The sequence below is a fragment of the Pristiophorus japonicus genome, chromosome 19 (assembly GCF_044704955.1).
Source record: "Pristiophorus japonicus isolate sPriJap1 chromosome 19, sPriJap1.hap1, whole genome shotgun sequence".
Taxonomy (NCBI): domain Eukaryota; kingdom Metazoa; phylum Chordata; class Chondrichthyes; family Pristiophoridae; genus Pristiophorus; species Pristiophorus japonicus.
In genome coordinates this window covers 68537801-68564089 of record NC_091995.1, presented here as the reverse complement: position 1 = coordinate 68564089, position 26289 = coordinate 68537801, and the positions used below count along the sequence as shown (strand labels likewise).

General features: G+C 46.5%; 1 protein-coding gene across 1 annotated transcript in view; it reads left to right on the top strand.

Annotated features, from left to right (window-relative positions):
• The window catches only part of sgsm3 (small G protein signaling modulator 3), a 396544-nt gene that overhangs the window by 23263 nt on the left and 346992 nt on the right, over positions 1-26289 (top strand). Inside the window, exon 3 of the mRNA XM_070862088.1 lies at positions 13845-13930. Within this exon, the coding sequence (XP_070718189.1) occupies positions 13845-13930 (86 nt within the window). The remainder of the gene's footprint in view (positions 1-13844; positions 13931-26289) is intronic.

Here is a 26289-nt window from a genome sequence, read left to right as displayed (position 1 = left end):
TGGTCCTGTCTGTCTGTGTGTGTGTGGTCCGATCTGTGTCTGTGTGTGTGTGGTCCTGTCTGTGTGTGTGTGGTCCTGTCTGTGTGTCTGTGTGTGGTCCTGTCTGTCTGTGTGTGGTCCTGTCTGTCTGTGTGTGGTCCTGTCTGTCTGTGTGTGTTCTGTCTGTCTGTGTGTGTGGTCCTGTCTGTCTGTGTGTGTGTTCCTGTCTGTCTGTGTGTGTGTTCTGTCTGTGTCTGTGTGTGTGTGTGGTCCTGTCTCTCTGTCTGTGTGTGGTCCTGTCTGTCTGTGTGTGTGTGTGTGTGGTCCTGTCTGTGTGTGTGTGTGGTCCTGTCTGTCTGTGTGTGTGTGTGTGTGGTCCTGTCTGTGTGTGTGTGTGGTCATGTCTGTGTGTGTGTGTGTGTGTGGTCCTGTCTGTCTGTGTGTGTGTTCTGTCTGTCTGTGTGTGTGTGGTTCTGTCTGTGTGTGTGTGTGTGTGTGGTCCGGTCCTGTCTGTCTGTGTGTGTGTGTGTGTGTGGTCCTGTCTGTGTGTGTGTGTGTGTGTGTGTGTGGTCCTGTCTGTGTGTGTGTGGTCCTGTCTGTCTGTCTGTGTGTGTGTGGTCCTGTCTGTGTGTGTGTGTGTGTGTGGTCCTGTCTGTGTGTGTGTGGTCCTGTCTGTGTGTGTGTGGTCCTGTCTGTCTGTGTGTGTGTGGTCCTGTCTGTCTGTCTGTGTGTGTTCTGTCTGTCTGTCTGTGTGTGTGTGTGTGTTCCTGTCTGTGTGTGTGTGTGTTCCTGTCTGTGTGTGTGTGTGTTCCTGTCTGTGTGTGTGTGTGTGTTCCTGTCTGTGTGTGTGTGTGGTCCTGTCTGTGTGTGTGTGGTCCTGTCTGTGTGTGTGTGGTCCTGTCTGTGTGTGTGTGTGTGTGTGTGGTCCTGTCTGTCTGTGTGTGTGTTCTGTCTGTCTGTGTGTGTGTGGTCCTGTCTGTCTGTGTGTGTGTGTGGTCCTGTCTGTGTGTGTGTGGTCCTGTCTGTCTGTGTGTGTGTGGTCCTGTCTGTCTGTGTGTGTGGTCCTGTCTGTCTGTGTGTGTGGTCCTGTCTGTCTGTGTGTGTGTTCTGTCTGTCTGTGTGTGGTCCTGTCTGTCTGTGTGTGTTCTGTCTGTCTGTGTGTGTGTTCCTGTCTGTGTGTGTGTGTGTGGTCCTGTCTGTGTGTGTGTGGTCCTGTCTGTGTGTGTGTGTGTCTGTGTGTGGTCCTGTCTGTCTGTGTGTGAGTTCTGTCTGTCTGTGTGTGTGTGGTCCTGTCTGTCTGTCTGTGTGTGTGTTCTGTGTGTGTGTCTGTGTCTGTGTGTGTGTGTGTGTCTGTGTGTGTGTGTGGTCCTGTCTGTCTGTCTGTGTGTGTGTTCTGTCTGTCTGTGTCTGTGTGTGTGTCTGTGTCTGTGTGTGTGTGTGTGTCTGTGTGTGTGTGTGGTCCTGTCTGTCTGTGTGTGTGTGGTCCTGTCTGTCTGTGTGTGTGTGTGGTCCTGTCTGTCTGTGTGTGTGTTCTGTCTGTCTGTGTGTGTGTTCCTGTCTGTCTGTGTGTGTGGTCCTGTCTGTGTGTGTGTGGTCCTGTCTGTGTGTGTGTGTGGTCCTGTCTCTGTGTGTGTGGTCCTGTCTGTGTGTGTGTGTGTCTGTGTGTGGTCCTGTCTGTCTGTGTGTGTGTTCTGTCTGTCTGTGTGTGTGTGGTCCTGTCTGTCTGTGTGTGTGTTCTGTCTGTCTGTGTGTGTGTGTGTGTCTGTGTGTGTGTGTGTGTCTGTGTGTGTGTGTGGTCCTGTCTGTCTGTGTGTGTGTGTGATCCTGTCTGTCTGTGTGTGTGTGTGGTCCTGTCTGTCTGTGTGTGTGTGTGGTCCTGTCTGTGTGTGTGTGTGTGTGTGTGGTCCTGTCTGTGTGTGTGTGTGTGGTCCTGTGTGTGTGGTCCTGTCTGTCTGTGTGTGTGTGTGGTCCTGTCTGTCTGTGTGTGTGTATGTGTGGTCCTGTCTGTCTGTCTGTGTGTGTGTGGTCCTGTCTGTCTGTGTGTGTGTGTGGTCCTGACTGTGTGTGTGTGTGTGTGTGTGGTCCTGTCTGTGTCTGTGTGTGGTCCTGTCTGTCTGTGTGTGGTCCTGTCTGTCTGTGTGTGGTCCTGTCTGTGTGTGTGTGTGTGGTCCTGTCTGTCTGTCTGTGTGTGGTCCTGTCTGTCTGTGTGTGTGTTTGTGTGTGTGGTCTTGTGTGTGTGTGTGGTCCTGTCTGTGTGTGTGTGTGGTCATGTCTGTGTGTGTGTGTGTGTGGTCCTGTCTGTCTGTCTGTCTGTGTGTGTGTGTGGTTCTGTCTGTGTGTGTGTGTGTGTGTGTGTGGTCCGGTCCTGTCTGTCTGTGTGTGTGTGTGTGTGTGGTCCTGTCTGTGTGTGTGTGGTCCTGTCTGTCTGTCTGTGTGTGTGTGGTCCTGTCTGTGTGTGTGTGGTCCTGTCTGTGTGTGTGTGGTCCTGTCTGTCTGTCTGTGTGTGTTCTGTCTGTCTGTCTGTGTGTGTGTGTTCCTGTCTGTGTGTGTGTTCCTGTCTGTCTGTGTGTGTGTGTGTTCCTGTCTGTGTGTGTGTGTGTGTGGTCCTGTCTGTGTGTGTGTGGTCCTGTCTGTGTGTGTGTGGTCCTGTCTGTGTGTGTGTGTGTGTGTGTGTGGTCCTGTCTGTCTGTGTGTGTGTGTGGTCCTGTCTGTGTGTGTGTGGTCCTGTCTGTCTGTGTGTGTGTGGTCCTGTCTGTCTGTGTGTGTGTGGTCCTGTCTGTCTGTGTGTGTGTGGTCCTGTCTGTCTGTGTGTGGTCCTGTCTGTCTGTGTGTGGTCCTGTCTGTCTGTGTGTGGTCCTGTCTGTCTGTGTGTGTTCTGTCTGTCTGTGTGTGTGTGTGTGGTCCTGTCTGTCTGTGTGTGTGGTCCTGTCTGTCTGTGTGTGTGGTCCTGTCTGTCTGTGTGTGTGTTCCTGTCTGTCTGTGTGTGTGTTCTGTCTGTGTGTGTGTGTGTGTGTGGTTCTGTCTGTGTGTGTGTGTGTGGTCCTGTCTGTGTGTGTGTGTGGTCCTGTCTGTGTGTGTGTGTGGTCCTGTCTGTGTGTGGTCCTGTCTGTCTGTGTGTGTGGTCCTGTCTGTCTGTGTGTGTGGTCCTGTCTGTCTGTGTGTGGTCCTGTCTGTGTGTGTGTGTGGTCCTGTCTGTGTGTGGTCCTGTCTGTCTGTGTGTGTGTTCTGTCTGTCTGTGTCTGTGTGTGTGTCTGTGTGTGTGTGTGTGTCTGTGTGTGTGTGTGGTCCTGTCTGTCTGTGTGTGTGTGTAGTCCTGTCTGTGTGTGTGTGGTCCTGTCTGTGTGTGTGTGTGGTCCTGTCTGTGTGTGTGTGTGGTCCTGTCTGTGTGTGTGTGTGGTTCTGTCTGTGTGTGTGTGTGTGTGGTTCTGTCTGTGTGTGGTCCTGTCTGTCTGTGTGTGTGTGTGTGTGTGGTCCTGTCTGTCTGTGTGTGGTCCTGTCTGTCTGTGTGTGTGTGTGGTCCTGTCTGTCTGTGTGTGTGTGTGTATGTGTGGTCCTGTCTGTCTGTCTGTGTGTGTGTGTGGTCCTGTCTGTGTGTGTGTGTGGTCCTGTCTGTCTGTGTGTGTGTGTGGTCCTGTCTGTGTGTGTGTGTGTGTGTGTGTGGTCCTGTCTGTGTCTGTGTGTGGTCCTGTCTGTCTGTCTGTGTGTGGTCCTGTCTGTGTGTGTGTGTGTGTGTGGTCCTGTCTGTCTGTCTGTGTGTGGTCCTGTCTGTGTGTGTGTGTGTGTGGTCCTGTCTGTCTGTGTGTGTGTGTGGTCCTGTCTGTGTCTGTCTGTCTGTGTGTGGTCCTGTCTGTCTGTCTGTGTGTGGTCCTGTCTGTGTGTGTGTGTGTGGTCCTGTCTGTGTGTGTGTGTGGTCCTGTCTGTGTGTGTGTGTGTGTGTGTGTGTGTGTGTGGTCCTGTCTGTCTGTGTGTGTGTTCTGTCTGTCTGTGTGTGTGTGGTTCTGTCTGTGTGTGTGTGTCTGTCTGTGTGTGTGTGGTCCGGTCCTGTCTGTCTGTGTGTGTGTGTGGTCCTGTCTGTGTGTGTGTGTGTGTGTGGTCCTGTCTGTGTGTGTGTGTGTGTGGTCCTGTCTGTGTGTGTGTGGTCCTGTCTGTGTGTGTGTGTGTGTGTGTGGTCCTGTCTGTCTGTGTGTGTGTGTGTGGTCCTGTCTGTCTGTGTGTGTGTGGTCCTGTCTGTCTGTGTGTGTGTGGTCCTATCTGTCTGTGTGTGTTCTGTCTGTCTGTGTGTGTGTGTGTGTTCCTGTCTGTGTGTGTGTGTGTTCCTGTCTGTGTGTGTGTGTGGTCCTGTCTGTGTGTGTGTGTTCCTGTCTGTGTGTGTGTGTGTTCCTGTCTGTGTGTGTGTGTGGTCCTGTCTGTGTGTGTGTGTGGTCCTGTCTGTGTGTGTGTGGTCCTGTCTGTGTGTGTGTGTGTGTGTGTGTTCTGTCTGTCTGTGTGTGTGTGGTCCTGTCTGTCTGTGTGTGTGTGTGGTCCTGTCTGTCTGTGTGTGTGTGTGTGTGTGTGTGGTCCTGTCTGTGTGTCTGTGTGTGGTCCTGTCTGTCTGTGTGTGGTCCTGTCTGTGTGTGTGTGTGTGTGTGTGGTCCTGTATGTGTGTGGTCCTGTCTGTCTGTGTGTGTGTGTGGTCCTGTCTGTCTGTGTGTGTGTGTGGTCCTGTCCGTGTGTGTGGGGGGTGGGGGGATGGTGGTGATGGTGATATGCAGAATATGGTGCTGTTACTAAGGGTCCTCTTCAGTAGTTGCTGGCATATTGAAAAAGAAGCTGGGTTCCCATTCAAGGAAGTGAGAGGTATATCTTGCCAGCAGCCTTCACTCAGTTGAAGCTTGTTTCTGTGATGAGCAGGTACAACAGACAGAGAGACAGAGGCATGTGACTATGTAAAAGATGATCAAAGACTCTAGTCTAAAGGCTCTAAAAATAGCCTCGAAGAATTTTTAAAAATTCATTCTTGGGATGTGGGCGTTGCTGGTCAGGCCAGCATTTATTGCCCATCCCGAATTGCCCCTTGAGTAGGTGGTGATGAGCTGGCTCCTTAAACTGTTGCAGTCTTTGATAGAAAAAATAAAAACTTGGACCTTTCACGACCACCAGACGTCTCCAAGCACTTTAAAATCAATGAAGTACTTTTGCAGTGTAGTCACTGTTGTATTGTGGGAAACGCAGCAGCCAATTTGTGCACAAGCAAGCTCCCACACACAGCAATGTGATAATGATCAGATAATTTGTTCTTTTTGTTATGTTGATTGAGGGATAAATATTGGCCAGGACACCGGGGACAACTCCTCTGCTTTTCCTCAAAATAATGCCGTGAGATCTTTTACATCCACTTGAGAGGGCAGACGGGGCCTCGGTTTAACGTCTCATCCGAAAGACGGCACCTCCGACAGTGCGGCACTCCCTCAGCAGTGCACGGGAGTGTCAGCCTAGAATTTTTTATGCTCTGGTCCTTGGAGTGGGACTTGAACCCACAACCTTCTGCCTCAGGCGAGAGTACTACCCACTGAGCCACAGCTGACACTTGTGGTGAAGGTACTGCCACAGTGCTGTTAGGGAGGGAGATCCAGGATCTTGACTTAGCAACGATATATTTCCAAGTCAAAATGGTGTGTGACTTGGAGGGGAACTTGCAGGTGATGGTGTTCCCATGCGTCTGCTGCCCTTGTCCTTCTAGGCGGTAGAGGTCGCGGGTTTGGGAGGTGCTGCCGAAGAAGCCTTGGCGAGTTGCTGCAGTGCATCTTGTAGATGGTACACACTGCAGCCACGGTGTGCCGGTGGTGGAGGGAGTGAATGTTGAAGGTGGTGGATGGGGTGTCGATCAAGCGGCTGCTTTGTCCTGGATGGTGTCAAGGTTGTTGAGTGTTGTTGGAGCTGCACTCATCCAGGCAAGTGGAGAGTATTCTATCACATTCCTGACTTGTCTCTGGTAGATGGTGGAAAGGCTTTGGGGAGTCAGGAGGTGAGACACAATGAGCAGAATACCCAGCCTCTGACCTGCTCTTGTTGCCACAGTATTTATGTGGCTGGTCCAGTTAAGTTTCTGGTCAATGGTGACCCCCAGGATGTTGATGGTGGGGGATTCGGCGATGGTAATGACATTGAATGTCAAAGGGCGGTGGTTAGACTCTCACTCGTTGGAGATAGTTATTGCCTGATCCTTTTGTGGCGCAAATGTTACTTGCCATTTTTCAGCTCAAGCGTGAATGTTGTCCAGGTCTTGCTGCATGTGGGCACGAACTGCTTCTTTATCTGAGGAGTTGCGAATGGTACTGAACACTGTGCAGTCATCAGCGAACATCCCCACTTCTCACCTTATGATGGACGGAAGATCATTGATGAAGCAGCTGAAGATGGTTGGGCCGAGGACACTGCCCTGAGGAAGTCCTGCAGCAATGTCCTGGGGCTGAGATGATTGACCTCCAACCACCACAACCATCTTCCTGTGTGCTGGGTATGACTCCAGCCCGTGGAGAGTTTTCCTCCTGATTCCCATTGACTTCAGTTTTACAAAGGCCACACTCGGTCAAATTGTGTGTAATATCTCCAAGTTTGCAGATGACACTAAGCTGGGTGGCAGTGTGAGCTGTGAGGAGGCTGCAGGGTGACTTGGACAGGTTAGGTGAGTGGGCAAATGCATGACAAATGCAGTATAATGTGGATAAATGTGAGGTTATCCACTTTGGTGGCAAAAACAGGAAGGCAGAATATTATCTAAATGGTGACAGATTAGGAAAAGGGGAGGCGCAACGAGACCTGGGTGTCATGGTACATCAGTCATTGAAAGTTGGCATGCAGGTACAGCAGGCGGTGAAGAAGGCAAATGGTATGTTGGCCTTCATAGCGAGAGGATTTGAGTATAGGAGCAGGAAGGTCTTACTGCAGTTGTACAGGGTCTTGGTGAGGCCTCACCTGGAATATTGTGTTCAGTTTTGGTCTCCTAATCTGAGGAAGGACGTTCTTGCTGTTGAGGGAGTGCAGCGAAGGTTCACCAGACTTGATTCCCGGGATGGCAGGACTGACATATGAAGAAAGACTGGATCGACGAGGCTTATATTCACTGGAATTAGAAGAATGAGGGGATCTCACAGAAACATAAAATTCTGATGGGATTGAACAGATTAGATGCAGGAAGCATGTTCCCGATGTTGGGGAAGTTCAGAACCAGGGGTCACGGTCTAAGGATAGAGGGTAAGCCATTTAGGACTGAGATGAGGAGAAACTTCTTCACTCAGAGAATTGTGAACCTGTGGAATTCTCTACCACAGAAAGTTGTTGAGGCCAGTTCGTTAGATATATTCAAAAGGGAGTTAGAAATATTCAAAAGGGACTTACGGCTAAAGGGATCAAGGGGTATGGAGAGAAAGCAGGAATGGGGTACTGAAGTTGCATGATCAGCCATGATCTTATTGAATGGCGGTGCAGGCTAGAAGGACCGAATGGCCTACTCCTGCACCTAGTTTCTATGTTTCTAAATGCTGCCTTGATGTCGAGGGCAGTCATTCTCTCCTCACCTCCAGAATTCAGCTCTTTTGTCCATGTTTGGACCAAGGTTGTAATAAGGTCTGGAGCCGAGTGCTCCTGACAGAACCCACATTGAGCATTGGTGAGCAGGTTATTGGTGAGCAGGTGCCGCTTGAGAGCACTGTCGACGACACCTTCAATCACTTTGCTGATGATTGAGAGTAGACTGCTGGAGCGGTAATTGGCCGGATTGTCCTGCTTTCTGTGGACACGACGTAGCTGGACTGGAACAGCTTGGCGAGAGACACGGTTAGTTATGAAGCACAAGTTTTCAGGATGACAGCTGGGATGTTGTCAGGGCCCATAGCCTTTGCTGTAGCCGGTACACTCAGCTGTTTCTTGATATCACGTGGAGTGAATCGAATTGGCTGAAGACTAGCTTCTGTGTTGGTGGGGACCTCCCGAGGAGGCTGATATGGATCATCCACTCGGCACTTCTGGCTGAAGATGGATGCAAACGCTTGAGCCTTGTCTTTTGCACTCGCGTGCTGGGCTCCGCCATTATTGAGGATGGGATATTCATGGAGGCTCCTCCTCCCATTAGTTGTTTAATTGTCCAGCACCATTCACGACTGGATGAGGCAGGACTGCAGAGCTGATCCGATGTGGGATCGCTTAGCTCTGTCCATAGCATGCTGCTTCTGCTGTTTAGCATACATATAGTCCTGTGTTGCAGCTTCCTCAGGTTGACATCTCATTTTTAGATGCGCTGGGTGCTGCTACTGACATCCTTTCCTGCACTCCTTGTTAAACCAGGGTTGGTCCCCTGGCTTGATGGTAATTTTAGAGTGAGAGATATGCCGGGCCATGACTTCACAGATTGTAGTGGATTACAATTCTGCTGCTGCTGATGGCCCACAATACGTCATGGATGCCCAGCTTTGAGCTGCTAGATCTGTTCTGAATCTATCCCATTTAGCACGGTGGTAGTGCCACACAACACGATGGAAGGTGTCTTCAGTGTGAAGACAGGACTTTGTCTCCACACTGACTGTGCGGTGGTCACTGCTACCAATGCTGTCATGGACAGATGCATCTGCGACAGGGAGATTGGTGAGGACGAGGTCAAGTAGATTTTTCCCTCGTGTTGGTTCTCTCACCACCTGCTGCAGGCCCAGTCTGGCAGCTATGTCCTTCAGGGCTCGGTCAGTAATGGTGCAACCGAGCCACTCTTGGTGATGGACATTGAAGTCCCACACCCAGAGTACATTCTGTGCCCTTGCTACTCTCAGTGCTTCTTCCAAGTGGTGTTCAACATGGAGGAGTACTGATTCATCAGCTGAGGGAGGGCGGTAGGTGGGAATCAGCAGGTTTCCTTGCCCATCCTTGACCTGAAGCCATCAGACTTCATGGGGTCCGGAGTCAATGTTGAGGTCTCCCAGGGCCACTCCCTCCCGATTGTATACCACTGTACACCACCCTTGGTGGGACAGGACATACCCAGGGATGGTGATGGAGGAGTCTGTGACTTTGGCTGAAAGTTATGATTCTTTGAGTATGACGATGTCGGGCTGTTGCTTGACCAGTCTGTGGGACAGCTCTCCCAATGTTGGCACAAGATGTTAGTGCGGTGGACTATGCAGGGTCGGCGGGGCTGGGTGTGCCGTTGTCGTGTCCGAAGCCGGTGCCGAGGTTAATGCCGGGTGGTCCGTCCGGTTTTATTTTTACTATCGTTTTTCGTAGCGGTTGTATACAACTGAGTGGCTTGCTCGGCCAACCACATTGCTGTAGACCTGGAGTCACATATCGGCCAGACCAGGGAAGGACGGCAGATTTCCCTCCCTAAAGCACATTCGTGAACCAGATGGGTTTTTACAACAATCCAAAATTTCACGGTCACCATTACTGATGCTAGCGCTTTATTCCAGATTTATTTAATTCACTGAATTTAAATTCCCCAGCTGCCGTGGTGGGATTTGAACTCAGATCTCCAGGCCTGTGGATTACTAGTCCAGTAACAGAACCACAATGCTCGCGATTCTGTAAATTTGAATCTGTTATTTTGGTTTTGGAAATACGTGTAGTTTAAAGTATGGTATGTGCGCCCATCTATATATATGTACCTGGATGCCTCCTTGTGCATGTGAGTGTCTCCATCTTTGTGTGTGTGTGTGTTCCTGTGCGTGTTTTGCCAGTGTCTGTGTCTGTGACTGTGTTCCTGGTTCCGATTGACTGTATGCATCTCCCTACCTGTGTGTCTCTGCCTATAGAAACAGAGAAACATAGAAAATAGGTGCAGGAGTAGGCCATTCGGCTCTTCTAGCCTGCACCGCCATTCAATGAGTTCATGGCTGAACATGCAACTTCAGTACCCCCTTCCCGCTTTCTCGTCATACCCCTTGATTCCCCGAGTCGTAAGGACTTCATCTAACTCCTTTTGAATATATTTAGTGAATTGGCCTCAACAACTTTCTGTGGTAGAGAATTCCACAGGTTCACCACTCTCTGGGTGAAGAAGTTTCTCCTCATCTCGGTCCTAAATGGCTTACCCCTTATCCATAGACTGTGACCCCTGGTTCTGGACTTCCCCAACATTGGGAACATTCTTCCTACATCTAACCTGTCTAAACCCGTCAGAATTTTAAACGTTTCTATGAGGTCCCCTCTCATTCTTCTGAACTCCAGTGAATACAAGCCCAGTTGATCCAGTCTTTCTTGATAGGTCAGTCCCGCCATCCCGGGAATCAGTCTGGTGAACCTTCGCTGCACTCCCTCAATAGCAAGAATGTCCTTCCTCAGGTTAGGAGACCAAAACTGTACACAATACTCCAGGTGTGGCCTCACCAAGGCCCTGTACAACTGTAGCAACACCTCCCTGCCCCTGTACTCAAATCCCCTCGCTATGAAGGCCAACATGCCATTTGCTTTCTTAACCGCTTGCTGTACCTGCATGCCAACCTTCAATGACTGATGTACCATGACATGCAGGTCTTGTTGCACCTCCCCTTTTCCTAATCTGTCACCATTCAGATAATAGTCTGTCTCTCTGTTTTTACCACCAAAGTGGATAACCTCACATTTATCCACATTATACTTCATCTGCCATGCATTTGCCCACTCACCTAACCTATCCAAGTCACTCTGCAGCCTCATAGCATCCTCCTCGCAGCTCACACTGCCACCCAACTTAGTGTCATCCGCAAATTTGGAGATACGACATTTAATCCCCTCGTCTAAATCATTAATGTACAGTGAAAACAGCTGGTGCCCCAGCACAGAACCTTGAGGTACCCCATTCGTCACTGCCTGCCATTCTGAAAAGTACCCATTTACTCCTACTCTTTGCTCCTGTCTGACAACCAGTTCTCAATCCACGTCAGCACACTACGCCCAATCCCATGTGCTTTAACTTTGCACATTAATCTCTTGTGTGGGACCTTGTCGAAAGCCTTCTGAAAGTCCAAATACACCACATCAACTGGTTCTCCCTTGTCCACTCGACTGGAAACATCCTCAAAAAATTCCAGAAGATTTGTCAAGCATGATTTCCCTTTCACAAATCCGTGCTGACTTGGACCCATCATGTCACCTCTTTCCAAATGCACTGCTATGACATCCTTAATAATGAATTCCATCATTTTACACACTACTGATGTCAGGCTGACCGGTCTATAATTCCCTGTTTTCTCTCTCCCTCCTTTTTTAAAAAGTGGGGTTACATTGGCTACCCTCCACTCGATAGGAACTGATCCAGAGTCAATGGAATGTTGGAAAATGACTGTCAATGCATCCGCTATTTCCAAGGCCACCTCCTTAAGTACTCTGGGATGCAGTCCATCAGGCCCTGGGGATTTATCGGTCTTCAATCCCATCAATTTCCCCAACACAATTTCCCAACTAATAAAGATTTCTCTCAGTTCCCCCTCCTTACTAGACCCTCTGACCCCTTTTATATCCGGAAGGTTGTTTGTGTCCTCCTTAGTGAATACCGAACCAAAGTACTTGTTCAATTGGTCTGCCATTTCTTTGTTCCCCGTTATGACTTCCCCTGATTCTGACTGCAGGGGACCTACATTTGTCTTTACTAACCTTTTTCTCTTTACATAGCTATAGAAACTTTTGCAATCCGTCTTAATGTTCCCTGCAAGCTTCTTCTCGTACTCCATTTTCCCTGCCCTAATCAAACCTCTGCTGAGTTCTAAATTTCTCCCAGTCCCCGGGTTCGCTGCTATTTCTGGCCAATTTGTATGCCACTTCCTTGGCTTTAATACTATCCCTGATTTCCCTTGATAGCCACGGTTGAGCCACCTTCCCTTTTTTATTTTTACGCCAGACAGGGATGTACAATGCTTGTAGTTCATCCATGCGGTCTCTAAATGTCTGCCATTGCCCATCCACAGTTAACCCCTTAAGTATCATTCGCCAATCTATCCTAGCCAATTCACGCCTCATACCTTCAAAGTTACCCTTCTTTAAGTTCTGGACCATGGTCTCTGAATTAACTGTTTCATTCTCCATCCTAATGCAGAATTCCACCATATTATGGTCACTCTTCCCCAAGGGGCCTCGCACAACGAGATTGCTAATTAATCCTCTCTCATTACACAACACCCAGTCTAAGATGGCCTCCCCCCTAGTTGGTTCCTCGACATATTGGTCTAGAAAACCATCCCTTATGCACTCCAGGAAATCCTCCTCCACCGTATTGCTTCCAGTTTGGTTAGCCCAATCTATGTGCATATTAAAGTCACCCATTATAACTGCTGCACCTTTATTGTATGCACCCCTAATTTCCTGTTTGATGCCCTCCCCAACATCACTACTACTGTTTGGAGGTCTGTACACAACTCCCACTCACGTTTTTTGCCCTTTGGTGTTCTGCAGCTCTACCCATATAGATTCCACATCATCCAAGCTAATGTCTTTCCTAACTATTGCATTAATCTGCTCTTTAACCAGCAATGCTACCCCACCTCATTTTCCTTTTGTTCTATCCTTCCTGAATGTTGAATACCCCTGGATGTTGAGTTCTCAGCCCTGATCATCCTGGAGCCATGTCTCCGTAATCCCAATCACATCATATTTGTTAACATCTATTTGCACAGTTAATTCATCCACCTTATTACGGATACTCCTTGCATTAAGACACAAAGCCTTCAGGCTTGTTTTTTTAACACCCTTTGTCCTTTTCAAATTTTGCTGTACAGTGGCCCTTTTTGTTCTTTTTCTTTGGTTTCTCTGCCCTCCACTTTTCCTCATCTCCTTTCTGTCTTTTGCTTTTGTTTCCCTCTGTCTCCCTGCATTGGTTCCCATCCTCCTGCCATATTAGTTTAACTCCTTCCCAACAGCACTAGCAAACACTCCCCCTAGGACATTGGTTCCGGTCCTGCCCAGGTGCAGACCGTCCGGTTTGTACTGGTCCCACCTCCCCCAGAACCGGTTCCATTGCCCCAGGAATTTGAATCCCTCCCTGCTGCACCACTGCTCAAGCCACGTATTCATCTGCTCTATCCTGCGATTCCTACTCTGACTAGCACGTGGCACTGGTAGCAATCCCGAGATTACTACTTTTGAGGTCCTACTTTTTAATTTAGCTCCTAGCTCCTTAAATTCGTTTCGTAGGACCTCATCCCTTTTTTTTACCTATGTCGTTGGTACCAATGGTTGTTTATAAGTGAGTATTAACAGGTAGCAAACATTGTTTTAACAAATTTTGGAAATTTGCCAAGGGTAACTGAAGCTGCCAATTGACCTCTGGGTGAATTCTGGGATATCTAATGAGGGCTGTAGGGGACTGGGTGGTACTGTGCTGGGCTGTTCATGGACCAGACTAATGTGCCACTGTTGTTACCTGTCTTCCTCCTAAATCATCTCTTTACCAAGAAAGTTCGATTTTTTTTTTTTTTTTGCTCCTCTCCCAAACTCTTTGGGTTATTGGCAGCTCTCTTACCTCACCCCAGTGACCATTCCTCATCTGGGAATTTAGAAACTGAGTGTCAGCAGGGTATTGCTCCATGGGGGAATTCCACCTGATCTTTTCCCACTTCCTAGGCCAGGGATGCTAAAGTCAACTGTAGCTTCTTAACTACTGAGATTCTCGAACTCAGCACAGATCAAGAATCGGATCTGGGACCTTCTGATCTGTCTGAATCAGCCACATGCTCCATGCATAAAGTGCATGGATCCATAGGAGCCTCTCTCCAATGAAGATTCTCATCTTTGTTTTATGTCAGTTAAGTGCATGAAGCTAGTGACTGTCCTGAGACCTGGTACGGTTCAAGTCCTGTATTCTATTCTCCTTGCTTTTCTTACGGATGGCGTCCTGGTATTTATGCTGTATGTTTGATCTCCTTCAACAGGGAGCTCTGCACCTTCTGCTGGTGGCCCGTTTACAGCATTGACTCCTAGCATGTGGCCACAGGATACGGTGACCAAGTACTCCCAGGTAAGAGAATACCGCATTCTGCACACGAGACTCGATCATACCGCTGGCTAACTACATTACACTGTTTTACAGTGAGGATAATGGTACATATCAATGATTTAGACTTGAATGACGGGGGTATGATTAAGAAGTTTGCAGATCTTGCTGAAATCGGCTGTGTGCTTCTTTGAGGATATAACAAGCAGGGTGGATAAGGGGGAACTAGTGGATGTGGTCTATTTGGATTTCCAGAAGGCATTCGATAACGTGCCACATAAGAGGTTACTGCACAAGGTAAGAGCTCACGCGGTTGGAGGTAATATATTAGCACAGATTGAGGATTGGCTAACTAACAGAAATCAGAGAGTCGGGATAAATGGGTCATTCCGGATTGGGGACAAGCTAATTTTGCTAAGTTAAGGAGTGATTTGGCCACAGTGGACTGGAAACAGCTACTTGTGGGTAAATCAGTGTCAGAACAGTGGGAGGCATTCAAGGAGGAGATCCGGAGGGCTCAGGCCAAACATGTGCCCTCAAAGAAAAAGGCTGGGAAAAATAATTCTTGAGCCCTCTGGCTATCTCGGGACTTAGAGGGGAGGATTAAGAAAAAAAGGGATGCTTATGTCTTATATCAACGGCTAAATATTATAGAATCTTTAGAGGAATATAGCAAGTTAAGAGGCAAAATTAAAAGGGATATTAGGAATGCTAAGAGAGCATGAGAAATTCTTGGCCAGTAAAATTAAGGAAAACCCTAAGATGTTCTATAAATATATTAAGAGTAAGAGGGTAACTAAAGAAAGGGTAGGGCCTGTTAGAGACCATGAGGGTAATCTTTGTGTGGAGGCGGAAGATGTTAGGAGGCTTTTTAATGAATCCTTTGCATCTGTTTTCACAAAGGAAAGGGGCAATGCAGATACTGCTATCGAGGAGGAATGTGACATTCTGCATGAAAATAAATATAGTGAGAGAGGAAGTATTAAGGGGTTTAGCAGCTTTGAAAGTAGATAAGTCCGCAGCCCGGATAAAATGCATCCCAGGCTGTTGAGCGAAGTAAAAGAGGAAATAGCAGAGGCCTTGACCATCATTTTCCAGTCATCTTTGGAACTGGGCATGGTGCCAGAGGATTGGAGGACTGCTAATGTGTTACCCTTGTTTAAGAATGGAGAAAGGGATAGACCAAGTAATTACAGGCCAGTCAGCCGAACCTCAGTGGTGGGAAAATTATTGGAAAAAATCCTGAAAGACAGGATAAATCTGCATTTGGAAAGGCAAGGATTAATTCGGGACAGTCAGCATGGATTTGTTAAGGGAAGATCGTGTCTGACGAACCTGATTGAATTTTTTGAGGAGTTAAACAACAGGGTCGATGAATGTAGTGCATACGATGTAGTTTATATGGACTTTCGCAAGACTTTTGATAAGGTCTCGCATGGTAGACTGGTCACGAAGGTTAAAGCCCATGGGATATAGGGCAAAGTGTCAAGTTTGATCCAAAATTGGCTTCGAGGTAGGAAGCAAAGGGTGATGGTTGATGGGTGTTTTTGTCTCTGGAAGGATGTTTCCAGTAGGGTTCCGCAGGGCTCAGTACTGGGTCCCTTGCTTTTTGTGGTATATATCTACGATTTAGATTTGAATATAGGGAGTATGATTAAGAAGTTTGCAGACGATACTAAAATTGGCTGTGTGGTTGATAATGAAGAGGAAAGTCATGGGCTGCAGGAGGATATAAATCTACTGGTCAGGTGGGCAGAGCAGTGGCAAATGGAATTTAATTCAGAGAAGTGTGAGGTGATGCAGTTTGGGAGGGCTAATAAGGAAAGGGTATACACATTAAGCGGTAGGCCACTTAATAGTGTAGATGAACAAAGGGACCTTGGAGTGCTTGTCCACAGATCCCTGAAAGTAGCAGGCCAGGTGGATAAGGTGGTTAAGAAGACATACGGAATGCTTGCCTTTATTGGCCAAGGCATAGAATATAAGAGCAGGGAGGTTATGCTTAAATTATATAATACTTTGGTTAGGCCACTGCTGGAGTACTGCTTGCAGTTCTGGTCGCGTTTTATAGGAAGTGATACGCTCATAATAAAGGATGAAACTGAGTACTGTGTACAATGAGCAAGTGTGACCTTAGCTCCTTTAATAAGACTCCAGAGTTCAGGTACCTCGTGGGTGGCCTGCTTATATACTGTGCTCCCAAGGGATGCTGGGATCCCTTGGGACTCCAACAAGTAGGCCCTCTGGTGGTAGTGTAATACAGGTTACAAGGGGTTAAATACATAACAGGAAGGATGTGATTGCACTAGAGAGGGTGCAGAGGAGATTTACTGGGATGTTGGTTGGAATGGGGAATCTTAGTTATGAGGACAGATTGGATAGGCTGGGTTTGTTCTCATTGGAATAGAGGAGGTTGCGAGGAGACCTCATTGAGGTGTACAAAATATTGAGGGGCCTGGACATAGTGGATAGTAAGGGCCTATTTCCATTGGTGGAGGGGTCTGTTACGAGGGGGCATAGTTTTAAGGTGGTTGGTGGAAGGTTTCGAGGGGATTTGAGGGGGGGGCTTGTTTACACAGAGGGTTGTGGGGATCTGGAACTCGCTGCCTGGAAGACTGGTGGATGCAGAAACCCTCACCACTTTTAAGAGATGGTTGGATGGGCACTTAATGTGCCGTAACCTGCAGGGTTACGGACCTAGAGCTGGTAATTGGGATTAGACTGGATAACCTCTTGTTGGACGGCGCAGATATAATGGTAAGTACTTCAGGTGATTGAATACGGCCAGGGTGATCTCCTGGACTAGTTTCGATTGCCTGGCTGGGTCGGAGAGGAATTTTCCCAGATTTTTCTCCCTAAATTGGCCTGGATTTTATCTGTTTTTTGCCTCTTCTGGGAGATTACATGGCTCCGGTTGGGCTGGAGTGTAGAATGTTTCAGTATAAGGGGTGTCACAGTTGTGTGAGGTGGATTGATTGGGCTGGGTGCTCTTTACCTTTCCGTCATTGTTCATAGGTTTATATGTAACCTTTAGGGCTGCTGACCGAGGGCCGTGTGGCTCTTTGTCGGCCGGCGTGGACACGATGGGCCGAAATGGCCTCCTTCTGCGCTGTAAATTTCTATGTTTCTATATTCCGGTTGGCAAACAGTGACTAGTGGGGTACCGCAGGGATCGGTGCTGGGTCCTCAACTATTTACAATCTATATTAATGACTTGGATGAAGGGACCGAGTGTAATGTCGGCAAGTTTGCTGATGATACAAAGATGGATGGGAAAGCAAATTGTGAGGAGGACACAAAAAATCTGCACAGGGATATAGACAGACTAAGTGAGTGGGCAAAAATTTGGTAGATTTGTGCTGTTGGGGAGAGTTTAAACCAGCTTGGCAGGGGGATGGGAACCTGAAAATAGATTCAGTAGGGAGGGGAGTAAAGCTGGAATTAGAAAGCAAAAATAAAGAAAGTGAGTTTGAAGGAGAGAGGAAACAAGCAGGAAAAAAGGGTAAAAAAAATAAATTTAAAGGCACTTTGTCTAAATGCACGTAGCATTCGTAACAAAATGGATGAGTTGACGACACAAATAGATACAAATGGGTATGATCTGATAGCCATTACGGAGACGTGGTTGCAAGGTGACCAGGACTGGGAATTAAATATTCAGGGGTATTTGACAATCCAGAAGGACAGACAGAAAGGAAAAGGAGGTGGGGTAGCTCTATTGATAAAGGATGGGATCATTGCAATAGTGAGAAACACTATTGGCTCAAATGATCAGGATGTTGAAACAGGTAAGGAATAATAAAGGAAAAAAGTCACTGGTGAGCTACTCCACCTCTTTTTAGATCTTTCTTAGATCTGGTCCTGTGTAATGAGACAGGATTAATAAACAATCTCCTTGTAAAGGATCCCCTCGGAATGAGTGATCATAACATGATTGAATTTCAAATTCAGATGGAGGGCGAGAAAGTTAGATCTCTAACCAGCGTACTAAGCTTAAATAAAGGAGACTATGAAGGTATGAGGGCAGAGTTGGCTAAAGTGGACTGGGAAAATAGGCTAAAGTGTAGGGCGGTTGATGAACATTTGGTGTACATTTAAGGAAATATTTCACAACTCTCAAAAATATATTCCAGTGAAGAGAAAAGGGTGTAAAAGAAAAGATAGCCATCCGTGGCTAACTAAAGAAATAAAGGACGGTATCCAGTTAAAAACAAGGGCATACAAAGTGGCCAAAACTAGTGGGAGGACAGAAGATTGGGCCGCTTTTAAAAGCCAGCAATGAATGACTAAAAAATGATTAAGGAAGGGAAGATAGACGATGAAAATAAACTAGCATGAAATATAAAAACAGATAGCAAGAGTTTCTATAGGTATATAAAAAGGAAAAGAGTGGCTAAAGTAAATGTTGGTCCTTTAGAGGACGAGACCGGGGAATTAGTGATGGGGAACATGGAGATGGCAGAAACTCTGAACAAATATTTTGTATCAGTCTTTACGGTAGAGGACACTAAAAATATTCCAACAGCGGATAGTCAAGGGGCTATGGGGGGGGCGGGAGGAACTTAACACAATCACAATCACTAAGGAGGTGGTTACTCAGTAAGATAATGGGACTAAAAGCGGATAAATCCCCTGGACCTGATGGCTTGCATCCTAGGGTCTTAAGAGAAGTAGTGGCAGGGATTGTGGATGCATTGGTTGTAATTTACCAAAATTCCCTGGATTCTGAGGAGGTCCCAGCAGATTGGAAAACTGCAAATGTTAAACAGGAGGCAGACAAAAAGCAGGAAACTATAGACCAGTTAGCCTAACATCTGTGGTTGGGAAAATGTTGGAGTCCATTGTTAAAGAAGCAGTAGCAGGACATTTGGAAAAGTAAAATTCGATCAGGCAGAGTCAGCATGGATTTATGAAGGGGAAATCATGTTTGACAACTTTGCTGGAATTCTTTGAGGATGTAACAAACAGGGTGGGTAAAGGGGAACCAGTGGATGTGGTGTATTTGGACTTCCAGAAGGCATTTGACAAGGTGCCACATAAAAGGTTACTGCACAAGATAAAAACTCCAGGTATGGCCTCACCAATACCCTGTATAACTGTAGCAATACTTCCCTGCTTTTATATTCCATCCCATTTGCAATAAAGGCCAAGATTCCATTGGCCTTCCTGATCACTTGCTGTATCTGCATACTAACCTTTTGTGTTTCGTGCACAAGGACCTCCAGGTCTCTCTGTACTGGAATGTTGGACTTTATTGTAAGGGGGATAGAGTATAAAAGCAGAGAAGTCCTGCTACAATTGTACAAGGTATTGGTGAGACCACACCTGGAGTACTGCGTACAGTTTTGGTCTCTGTATTTAAGGAAGGTTATACTTGCATTGGAGGCTGTTCAGAGAAGGTTCACTAGGTTGATTCCGGAGATGAGGGTGTTGACTTATGAGGAAAGGTTGGATCGATACACATTGGAGTTCAGAAGAATGAAAGGTGATCTTATTGAAACATATAAGATAATGAGGGGGCTTGATGAGGTGGATGCAGAGAGGATATTTCCACTCATAGGGGAAACTAAAACTAGGGGACATAGTCTTAGAATAAGGGGCAGTCCATTTAAAACTGAGATGAGGAGGAATTTCTTCTCTGAGGGTTGTAAATCTATGGAATTCTCTGCCCCAGAGAGCTGTGGAGGCTGGGTCATTGAATATATTCAAGGCGGAGATAGACAGATTTTTGAACGAGAAGGGAGTAAAGGGTTATGGGGAGCGGGCAGGGAAGTGGAGCAGAGTCCATGATCAGATCAGCCATGATCTTATTGAATGGCGGAGCTGTAGACTGCAGGAAGATATTAATGGACTGGTCAGGTGGACAGAACAGTGGGAAATGGAATTCAAACCAGAGAAGTGTGAGGTAATGGATTTGGGGAGTTCTAACAAGGCAAGGGAATACACATTAAATGGTACGACACTCAGAAGTGTAGAGGAACAAAGGGACCTTGGAGTGCAGGTCCACAGATCCCTGAAAGTAGCAGGCCAGGTAGATAAGGTGGTTAAGACGACATACGGAATGCTTGCCTTTATTAGCCAAGGCATAGAATACAAGAGCAGGGAGGTTATGCTTGAGCTGCATAAACCACTGGTTAGGCAGCAATTGGAGTACTGCGTGCAGTTCTGGTCACCACATTGTGGGAAAGATGTGATTGCACTAGAGAGGGCACAGGGAGATATATGAGGATGTTGCCTGGAAGAAGAATTTTAGTTTCGAGGAAAGATTGGATAGGCTGGGGTTATTTTCTTTGGAACAAAGGAGGCTGGGGTGGGGAGGGGGGGATCTGATTGAGGTGTATAAAATTATGAGGGACCGAGATAGAGTGGATAGGAAGGACCTATTTCCCTTAGCAGAGGGGGCATAATTTAAAGCAATTGGTAGAAGGTTCAGAGGAGATTTGAGGAGAAATGTCTTCACCCAGAGGGTGGTGGGGGTCTGGAACTCACTGCCTGAAAGGATGGTAGAGGCAGAAACCCTCACCACATTTAAAAAATACTTGGATGTGCACTTGAAGTGCTGTAACCTACAGGGCTACGGACCAAGAGCTGGAAAGTGGGATTAGGCTGAATGGCTCTTGGATGGCTGAAATGTCCACCTTCCGTGCTGTAAATTTTCATGATTCTATGATAGACCTGAAATCTCAGCATTGTGCCTGTATTGTTAACTAAGATTGAGATCATCCGATCAGCAATCTCTGCCACTACCCTTCCTTCCCCTTGTTCACCAAAATTCCTCGAAGGTTCCCCCCTGCCCTGCCCCTAGCTCTTCCCCACAAGTTGAAACATTCTCTGTACATTCTATCAAAACCTTTCATATTTTTAAAGACCTCTATTAGGTCACCCTTCAGCCGCCTTTTTTCAGGAGAAAAGAGACCCAGCCTGTTCATCCTTTCCTGATCTGTAAACCCTCGCATTTCTGGTATCATCCTTGTAAATCTTCTCTGCATTCTCTTCAGTATCTCTATATCCTTTTTATAATATGGTGACCAGAACTCTACGCAATTTTCCAAGTGTGGTCAAACTAAGGTTCGATACAGGTTTAGCATAACTTCCCTCCTTTTCAATTCTATCCCTCTAGAAATAAACCCTAGTGTTTGGTTTGCTTTTAATGGCCTTGCTAACCTGTGTCACAACTTTTAGCGATGTGTGTCTTTGTATTCCGAGATCCCTTTGTTCATCTATCTCGCCCTCCAAGTAATAAGTGACCTCCCCATTCTTCCTACCAAAATGCAATGCTTCATATTTATCTGCATTGAACTTCATTTGCCAATTATATGCCCATTCTGCAAGTTTATTAATGTGCTCCTGTCATTTGTTGCAGTCCTCCTGAGTATTAACTATCCTTCCCAATTTGGAGTCATCCACAAATTTAGAAATTATGTTTTTGATTCCAAAGTCTAAATCATTAATATAAATTGTGAACTACACTGGTCACAACACTGGTCCTTGTGGAACATCACTACCCACCTTCAGCTACTGTGATTAGCTCCCTTTTACTCCTACTCTCTGCTTTCTGTCTTGGAGCCAGCTAGTTACCCATTCTGCTACTCGTCCCCTGACTCTGCATCCTCTGACCTTGTTCATCAGTCTATTATGGGGTACCTTATCAAAGACCTTTTGGAAATCTAGATAAATTACATCTTCTGCATTGTCTACTCGATTTGCCGATATCCAATATTGGATGAGCAGAAATGTCCTCCAATATTGAGAAGCCTGAAGCCATTGTCTTTGGTCCCCGCCACAAACCCAATTCCCTGACCACCGCTTCCATTCCTGGTCACTGTTGTAAGCTGAGCAAGACAGTTTGCAATGTTGGTGTTGTGTTTGACCCCGAGCTGAGTTTCCGACCACACCAAGACTACCTACCTCCATAACATCGTCCGACTTCGACCCTGCCCCAACCCATCTGCCGCTGAAACCCTTTGTTACTTCTCGACTTGATTATTCCAGTGCTCTACTGGCTGGCCTCCCATCTTCCACCGTTCATAAACTCGAGCTTATTCAAAACTCTGCTGCCCGTGTCCTAACTCGCTCCAAATTTCATTCACCATCACCCATCTTGTACTCGCTGACCTTCACTGGCTACCGGTCTGATAGCGCATCAATTTAAAATCCTCATCCTATTTTTCAAATCCCTACCTCTCCATATCCCTGTAGCCTTCTCTAGCCCTACAAGCCTTCAAGATCTCTGCGCTCTTCCAATTCTGGCCTCTTGCGCATCCCCGATTTAATCACTTGACTATTGGCTGCCGTGCCTTTAGCTGCCTAGGCCTGAAAGTCTGGAATTCCCTCCCTAAACATCTCTGCCTCTCTACCCCTCCCTCTCTCTTTTAAGATGTTCCTTAAAATCTACCTCTTTGATCTAGCTTTTGGTCATATGTCCTGATATCCCCTTATCTGGCTCGGTGTCAATAATGTTTTTTTATTGATTTTTCTCCTTGGAATGTTTACTGCGTTAAAAATGCTATGTCAATGTAAGTTGTTGATTGATTAAGATCTGCTGAATGGCCTTCCTTATCTATTTTTATCTTTTGATCTTGTAAATCGGGAGCTAATAGATTGTATATAAGTTACTGAAGAAAGAGGGGTTGTGTGGAACAGATTTGCAGTGCTATGTATGCTTCAGGAAGGAAGGGGAGAGCTGGGGTAGCACTGCTTCGATGATGGGATAGAGAGCCACATCTTCAAATTTGCCGATAACACAAAGATAGGTGGCATTGTAAGCAGTGTGGATGCTCGATCAATTGCTAATTTTAAAGCTGAAATTGATAGCTTTTTTATTAACCAAAGGTATTGGGTATATGGGGCAAAGGCATTGACAATGAGCCAAGATGACGCATTTGATGCTTTCAAGGACTCTCCCTTCTCAGTTTACCCACACATAGCATTCTAAAGGAATAGAGACTAAGCCAAGCTCTTTATTTTAAATGCTTGCTTAAATTTTCATGAGACAGGAAGAAAAAGATATAGGACAGGAATGATCAAATCCAGCGCTTTGTAGTTTTTGAAACCATTTTGTAGTCCTAATTTTATTGATATGTTGACATCACTTTAGTCACTGGCTCAGGAAGGTCTGACAACTGAGGGCTTTTTACTATTCCATGTTGAGGACAAAGTATTTGTATCTGATAACTTAAAGAATTTGAATTCACACTTCAGATTTCAGACATCAAAATACTGAACATCCGTAGCTGATTCCTAATCCAAATCTCAAGCTTACTCCTAGTCGCTCAGAACTGATCAGCTGCAATATCTGCATCTTCCCATTTGTTACATTCAGTATTAGAATCTCAGCCAGGACAATTTCAAATAAGCCAATCACCAAACATAGAAACATAGAAAATAGGTGCAGGAGTAGGCCATTCGGCCCTTCGAGCCTGCACCATCATTCAATAAGATCATGGCTGATCATGCAACCTCAGTACCCTACCCCTGCTTTCTCTCCATACCCCCGATCCCTTTAGCCGTAAGGGCCACATCTAACTCCCTTTTGAATATGTCGAACGAACTGGCCTCTACAACTCTCTGCGGTAGAGAAATCCACAGGTTCACAACTCTCTGGGTGAAGAAGTTTCTCCTCATCTCGGTCCGATATGGCTTACCCCTTATCTTTCGACTGTGACCCCTGATTCTGGACTTCCCCAACATAGGGAACATTCCTGTATCTAACCTGTCCAATCCCGTCAGAATTTTCTAGGTTTCTATGAGATCCCCTCTCATTCTTCTAAATTCCAGTGAATACAGGCCTAGCCGATCCAGTCTTTCCTCATATGTCAGTCCTGCCATCCCGGGAATCAGTCTGGTGAACCTTCGCTCTATAGCAAGCACATCCTTCCTCAGATTAGGAGACCAAAACTGCACACACTACTTAAGGTGTGGTCTCACCAAGGCCCTGTATAACTGCAGTAAGACCTCCCTGCTCCTATACTCAAATTCCCTCGCAATGAAGACCAAAATACCATTTGCCGCCTTCACCGCCTGCTGTACCTGCATGCCAACTTTCAATGACTGATGTACCATGACACCCAGGTCTCGTTGCTTCTCCCCTTTTCCTAATCTGTCACCATTCAGATAATCTGCCTTCCTGTTTTTGCCACCAAAGTGGATAACCTCACATTTATCCACATTATACTGCATCTGCCATTCATTTGCCCATTCACCTAACCTGTCCAAGTCACCCTGCAGCCTCTTAGCATCCTCCTCGCAGCTCACACTGCCACCTAGCTTAGTGTCGTCTGCAAACTTGGAGATATTACATTCAGTTCCTTTGTCTAAATCATTAATGTAAATTGTAAATAGCTGGGGTCCCAGCACTGAGCCCTGCGGCACTCCACTAGTCAGTGCCTGCCATTCTGAAAAGGACCCGTTTATCCCGACTCTCTGCTTCCTGTCTGCCAACCAGTTCTCTATCCACGTCAATACATTACCCCCAGTACCATGTACTTTGATTTTGCACACCAATCCCTTGTGTGGGACCTCGTAAGAAGCCTTTTGAAAGTCCAAATGCACCACATCCACTGGTTCTCCCTTATCCATTCTACTCGTTACATCCTCAAAAAACTCGAAGATTTGTCAAGCATGATTTCCCTTTCATAAATCCATGCTGACTTGGACCGATCCTGTCACTGCTTTCCAAATGCGCTGCTATTACATCTTTAATAATTGATTCCAGCATTTTCCCCACACCGATGTCAGGCTAACCGGCCTCTTAATTCCCTGTTTTCTTTCTCCCTCCTTTTTTAAAAAGTGGTGTTACATTAGCTACCCTCCAATCCATAGGAATTGATCCAGAGTCCATGAAATGTTGGAAAATGATCCACTATTTCTAGGGCCACTTCCTCAAACACTCTGGGATGCAGACTATCAGGCCCTGGGAATTTATCGGCCTTCAATCCCATCAATTTCCCTAACACAATTTCCTGACTAATAAGGATTTCCCTCAGCTCCCTCTTCTCGCTAGATCCTCGGTCCCCTACTATTTTCGGGAGGTTATTCGTGTCTTCCTTAGTGAAGACAGAACCACAGTATTTGTTCAAATTTTCTGCCATTTCCTTGTTCCCCATTATGAATTCACCTGATTCTGACTGCAAGGGACCTACTTTTGTCTTCACTAATCTTTTTCTCTTCGCATATCTATAGACGCTTTTGCAGTCAGTTTTTATGTTCCTTGCAAGCTTACTCTCAGACTCTATTTTCCCCCTCCTAATTAAACCCTTTGTCCTCTTCTGCTGAATTCTAAATTTCTCCCAGTCCTCAGGTTTGCTGCTTTTTCTGGCCAATTTATATGCCTCTTTCTTGGATTTAACACTTTCCCTAATTTCCCTTGTTAGCCACGGTTGAGCCACCTTCCCTTTTTTATTCTTACGCCACACAAGGATGTACCTTTACCGACAAATTCCAAGGGTTAGCTCTCAAGATATAAGCTTGCGATTAACACAAACAGAGCTACCTAGAGACAATAATTCTGGCGATCTTGCATTTCTCAGTTGAAGCATCCTTGTGGCGGTTTACTGCTGAAGCCCTTTTAGTGGCTGCTCGCGCTGGCGTGCTTTGGAGAGAGCTGCGATATCCAAAACGGATGAGTGGATGTCAACTTGGCGTTGTATGCCGATTGACGTCACACTCCAACCAATTACAATACTTTGGCGAGTGCACTGGCCTGCCTAAAATGGCGGCCGCAGTGAGACCCGCTAGCAGCGGGCAAAAGTGAGATGGTTACCATTTTTTTCCCCCCAAAGTGAGACTTAATGGCCAGCGCAAACACTTTGAGTTTCTAAAAATCCCTGATTTTAATACAGAATTGCAACATGGAGACGGGCCTTCCGGGCCAACCAGTCCATGTTGGTGTTTATCCTCCTAATCCCACGTTCCCATCCTGTTCTCCTATCCCTTTATCCCCCTTTCCTCAACCACCTATTCTTAAATGTTGATGGTCTCGACTACAAATCCTAACTCCAGTTGTGAATTGCACAGCCTCACAACCCGCTGTATGAAAATATTTTTCCTCTCTATCCTAAATCTCTTCCATTTAATCTTGTGTCGACGTCCCCTCATTCTAGACACCTCAACCACTGTTTCTATCGACCCTGTCCTATCACTTTATAATATTAAACAACTCTATCAAATCACCCCATAATCTTCTCTGTTCTAGCAAAAAGAGCCCCAGTTTTTCTTTGTAATTATTTCCTCAAACCCGGCAGTGAACCCTAGCGAATCTGCACTGTGCCTTCTCTCTTGCCTTAAGACAACATACTCACTGTTTTGGGGGGTATTGATAAGCGGGGAGGGTCCTCGACAGATTATAGGGCTCTACATTTAATACTCTGGTTCTGGAGGATATG